General features: G+C 41.3%; 1 protein-coding gene across 1 annotated transcript in view; it reads left to right on the top strand.

Annotated features, from left to right (window-relative positions):
• The window catches only part of CMPK2 (cytidine/uridine monophosphate kinase 2), a 5,705-nt gene extending 703 nt beyond the window's left edge, over positions 1–5,002 (top strand). The window contains exons 2-5 of the mRNA XM_035895318.1: positions 5–124; positions 910–1,111; positions 2,521–2,754; positions 3,854–5,002. Coding sequence (XP_035751211.1) covers positions 5–124; positions 910–1,111; positions 2,521–2,754; positions 3,854–3,974 — 677 coding nt within the window. The 3' untranslated portion in view covers positions 3,975–5,002. The remainder of the gene's footprint in view (positions 1–4; positions 125–909; positions 1,112–2,520; positions 2,755–3,853) is intronic.
• The last annotated feature ends 543 nt before the right edge of the window (positions 5,003–5,545 follow it).

Below are 5,545 nucleotides of genomic sequence, written 5' to 3'. Positions count from 1 at the left end.
TCCTTGCAGTGCGCAGGGCGGATCCCGGAGGCTGGAGCGGTGCTCGACCTGCTGGAGAAATGCCCCGAGCACCAGAAGAAGGGAGCTTTTCCCGTCGTGGTTTTTGAGGGGCTGGATGCCACGGGTAAGAGCAACGTGTGGTTGAGGAGCCGCGAAGGAGAAGGTGTTGGAAGGAGCAGCCGCCGTGGCTTTCAGCCAGGCATAAGGCTTAAAAACTCAAAAAATCCTGGAAACCTGTGACAGATTTGAAAGAATTAGTAACTATAAATCCCAGCCTGTCTTCTCTGTCTTGTAAAAGATTAAACAGTCTATTCAGTGGATGAATTCTCTATCTATGTAAATGAAAGAATAGAAAGAGTGGAGTACTGGAAATTAAATTTCTTGTGCAGATGATGAAACATACTGGTACTGGAGAGTTTTCAAATAGATGACCTAGAACAGTGGCAGCGTGGGAAAGTGGCAGCAGTTTGTCTCAGGGAGAAATACTAGTTGACTCTGAATAACTTTGTTTTCTGTATTTTCAGTTAAAGAGAACTGAAAATGCCCTCTAAAAGGAAAGTATTGAGCAACAGCATTGCAACATCCACATGGACTGTGACCTAGAAAAATACTGTAAATAGATATATCGAGAAATTGCTGTGCATTTAATGCATTTAAAGGAGCAAAGACAGAAAGCTGGCACAAGGGAGGGAAGGAAGGCCCCGAGAGTAGGAAGTGGAGTAATAATTCATGGAACCAGACTCATAATCATTTTTCACTGAAAACCTTATCAGAAGATACTGAGGTTATGTAGTCACGTGTCAGAAATTGTGCTCCCAGTAAACAGATAGGAGCATTTTTCAGTTTTTAAAACCCAGTTGTGTCCGATATGTAATATAACAAATGCTTCCTTCTGTAAATGAAATGCAGGCAAAACCACCGTAACCCAGTCTGTTAAGAATTCCCTGAACGGCGTTCTGCTAAGGTCTCCACCGCCTTGCATCAGCCAATGGAGGGCAATATTTGACGATGAGCCAGCACCCATTAAAAGAGCATTTTATGCTGCGGGCAACTACATTCTTGCTTCAGAAATAGCAAAAGCATCCACTCAGGCACCTGTGATCATAGACAGGTTTGTATATTTAAGAAGCCCTCTTGTATCGGTGCCATCATACAGTTGTTCAGTGTTACAGGCAGAAATCATCAGTGAGAGTCTCTGGGTTTTTTCTTTTTTCTTTTTTTTTTTTTTTTGGAAGTGCTACTTCGCAGGTAGTCAGATAAATATGACATCTTCTTAAGGGTAATACTTATGACAGCAGTAAGCTGGGAGAGTTCCATCAATGCAATACTTGTAACTGGCTTTAGCACACATAAAAAGTGCTACCTCTTCAGTTGGGAATAGCGGAGGCGTGGGCTGTGCAGCCTGAGCCGAAGCAGGGCTCTGTGACAAACCCGAGGAAAATGAGGGCTGCTGATCATGCTTATCTCGAAGAAGCGTCTGAGATATGGGTGGATTAGAATGATCGAGATAGATACAGCAGAAGCATCTAGAGCCATTTTATATGATCTGAGACACTTACACGAGGCTGGAAGATACGAGGCAGGACCTGTGGGCCCTTTCTGGACCAGCAACTGGAAGCTAAGTGAGATAGTCCAGAGCATCTCAAGCAGTACTAGATACATTTGCTTAGGCAACTGAATTGCACCTGAGGCACCTGAATTGCACTCCCTCAGGGTGCGCTGAATTGCTGTCTAGGCTCTGCCAAATGTATTGATGAGGTCATCATTGTCTACAGTGGAAACTTAAAAAAGCCACAAATACGCTTCCCACTTTTTTGGCTTTGTTTATGTTATTTCTTGTTTTCAGTAACTGTGTCGGCAGCTTTCAGTATTACTCTTAATAAAGAAAGTCTAGATGCACTTTGAAACCCCTGGCTTGTTTCAGTAGATGTACTGTGAGTATTCCCCACAACACACAAACTCAGAAGTTGTTTGCATACGTATGTCATTTTTAACCAGCCTCAAAACCACTGAAATATATGAAATACAGTGCCACATAATGGTGGGAACGTTAAATGCAAGTGAAATGCGTAGCCATTAATAAAGTCTGTCTTCATTCAGATGTGGTTGAAGACTGCATGTTCTCTACCAAATCTGTTGGATGAAGAATGGCAACCACAAAAAAGAGACTCTTGAGTATTGGGTTTGAACATGTAATGTAATTCTTTTGACTTCTCTCATTATGTGAGAAGACTTTCTTTCAATAGGAGTATCTTGAACACTCTTTGCTTAATGTTTAGTTTCTGCCATATGTTTTAATTAATAATTCACAGTAATTCCAAATATTGCATTTGTGTGTTATCGTTCTGTTAAGAAAAAATGGATGGCACAGAATTGTTCTTTACCGTTCCCTTCAAAATGACATTGTTACCTACCTAGTCATTATTGCACTTGTCTTTATATCAACACCTGTCCCCCATGTTACTGAAGAATTAGTGTCCCCTTCAAAACTTCTCTCTCTGGTTTGTATTTGCCCGACAGATACTGGCACAGCACGGCTGCCTACACAATTGCCACTGAAATAAGTGGGAAAGTCCAGGATCTTCCACCAGTTGATGATGAGGTGTACCAGTGGCCTGAGGATCTGCTCAAACCCGATCTTGTTCTTCTCCTGACTGTTGACTCTGAGGAGCGAGACCGGAGGCTTCAGCGTCGGGGGCTGGAGAAAACAAAGGAGGAAGCTGAGCTGGAAGCCAACAGCTTGTTTCGCCAAAGGTACACCTTAATGAGGCATAAGAGGAGGGAGGCAATCTTGGCTCCTATGGGATCAGTAGCAAAATGTCCCACTCACAGCACAAGGTTTTCCTATGCCTAAGCTGAATTGCTGTCTAGGCTCTGCCAAATGTATTGATGAGGTCATCATTGTCTACAGTGGAAATTTAAATATCCAGTGCTCTTGGAGATACCTCTGTTTAGACACCTGAATGCAGGTGTCCGTATCTACAAATAGCTAAGCTGAAATCTACCTCTAGGTTTTTAATGTTTCTAGTGACGATATACCTTAAAAATATGCATCGCTTAATTTTGACAGAAGCTCTGTGCGGACATGCAGTTCCTATAGAGGGACCTGCAGAGGGATGGGTGAGCCAAAGGAACATGCTGCCATTTAAGAATCCTTCATGTCTTAATTCTCTTACTTCTTATTCCCATCAGAAAGCCTTTGGTTATTTCTACTTGTTAATTATGTCAACCTGAATATGAGAACATTCAGAATTTTGCTTGATTCATCTTACAACTTGTGGCCTGCATGTTTGGCATTATTAATTATTGTGGGAATATAGAAAATTATATTCACATTCTCATTCACATCCTCATAGACTAAATGTGGGAGAGTTCTGCATTATGAGAAGGCTTACAGTCTAAGCGAGGAGGTTTTCATCCTGTATTTCATTCTGGTATTCATCTGGTTAGCAAAGTTGGTCAGAGGAAAGGGTTAAATGTTGCATCAACTCTGCAATCCAGTTCTCCAGTGACTCAAAGCTGAGATCAACCTTAGCAGGCTCTAAATAAATTAACTCAGGTGTTAGAAGCAGGTTGTCCACTGTACTGCTGTACCGGACAGTATCCAGGGCTAAGCTGTAAAGAAAGAAATGCTTTAATGCCACACCACATGCATAGGGATAGAGCTCTGGGAATCAGTGTCGAGGAAACAACGTGCTTTGAGGTTCGCATCGTAATAGCTACTAATGCTTTATTGCTCTTTGCAGTAGATTTCATTCTGCAGCACAAACACTTTCTTCCGAGACTGATGACTAATGCCATTTCATATCCCTGCAATCTGTAGTTTCGTTTCTCTCCCTTGGTTTTTAAACAGAGTTGAAGAGTCATACAGAAGGATGGTGGATCCTGCGTGCCAAGAGGTCGATGCCAGCCCCTCCAGGGAAGAGGTTCTCAAGACAGTGCTACAACTAATTAAAAACCACTGCACTTTGTGAAAGCAACTTCTGTGTAATAGCACTTAAAATTTACTTTTTATTGTCCCTCTATTTTTGCTACCTGAAAATGCACTGTGATGTGTTTCATCCCACAAAAGAATCTTGTCTGTCTTCTGTCAACAGCAATCTGGGCAGGTTATCTGTTTCACTGTTGCCTGCTGGTACTTTTCTGTATAAGGCAGAATACCATTCCCATGTTGTTCAGCATTCTCAGCAAAGCCACAAACGTAGTACAGTCATGTACAAAGCACCTCAGCGCTCTCTGACACTGCGACATTTCAAGATGCTGCCGTGTTGCATCTTCATCGTCAGAAGAACCTGTTCTCCCATCCACTGTGTGCCAGAATTCACTGGACTCCAGCAGGAGCGTTAGGTGCCCAAGGGGAAGCTGAAATGTCACCCACCAGTAAAACAATGAAATGATCGTAATGTCGAGGAACAGAGTTCAGTGGCCCCGTGGTGTTTACTGGAACAGAGGATGAGCAGCTGCTGCTGTCATGGGCATCCTGCAAAAAACGAGTCATAAATGAGGGCCAAGAAGCATCTGGCTTCTAAGTGATAAAATCCAAGCCTGTCAATGTATGCAACTGAAATATCAATTAATTTCAGAGGGAAACAGGGGGATGCTGACATACTAGAAAGAGAGACCTGAGAAGAACCTGAAATGAAAAGCATTTGATAAATGATTGCTAAAATGTTTTTTCTACAAACCATTTTGTCTATCCTATTAATAGCTTTGTTAACACGAATTTCTGTTCTTTTGAGAGAATGTGAAATGAAAAACCTCATAGAACCTGAGCAATGGGAGTGATTGTACCTTTTCACTTTACCTTTTCTTTCTCGTGTGGGTTTTTGTACATGTCAAATAGGAAAGCAGGCTACCATCAAGAGTTCAGGTCTCCAAAGGCTTATTTTTATGTACATTAGTTTTACTATTGTTACTCCTAAGTATAAAACTAAACACATGGATAAGCCTTTGTGGGATCAGAAGTGAACTGCAGATCCAAAAATAACAAAACTAACATGTAAATTTGAGTTAAAACACTATTTTTTACTTACTTTCCTGTGGTAAGCAAGTGCAATTATCAATGAATCTGTCCTGTAAATAAAAATGTACTCAGCACTGCAGTTCCTGTATCCAATCTATATATGCAAGGTGATAGAAAGAAAAACTTCTAAACCCACATTTTATTCATGAACTGTTTAATGTTTGTGAGTATATGCTATTAATATAACACATTTATACTCACTGGTAATATACACTTTTGTATTTGGTGTATTATTTGTATAACAGTAGCTTTGGGATTTGGCATACATGCAGACTGGAAATACATAGTTGTAGGTGCTCCACTTCTTTTAGAAATTATCAAGCATTCAGGTATTCAGTCCTGGATAAAATAAATTCACATACAGGGACATCACTGCACATGGATGATTAGGATACAAACAGTGTGCTGGCCCTTAATGTTTTGTAGCCTTAGCTTTTCCAGTTAAGAGATCACTTGGCCTGAGGAACGCCGCTAAAAGCCGTTTCTCCTTATGCAACCTGCACATGAAGCCAGACTGCCTGT

This window comes from Egretta garzetta, unplaced genomic scaffold (genome assembly GCF_000687185.1).
Source record: "Egretta garzetta isolate BGI_Z169 unplaced genomic scaffold, ASM68718v1 scaffold15, whole genome shotgun sequence".
Classification (NCBI taxonomy): domain Eukaryota; kingdom Metazoa; phylum Chordata; class Aves; order Pelecaniformes; family Ardeidae; genus Egretta; species Egretta garzetta.
Note: the sequence above shows the minus strand (reverse complement) of the source record. Positions and strands in the feature narration are given on the sequence as shown.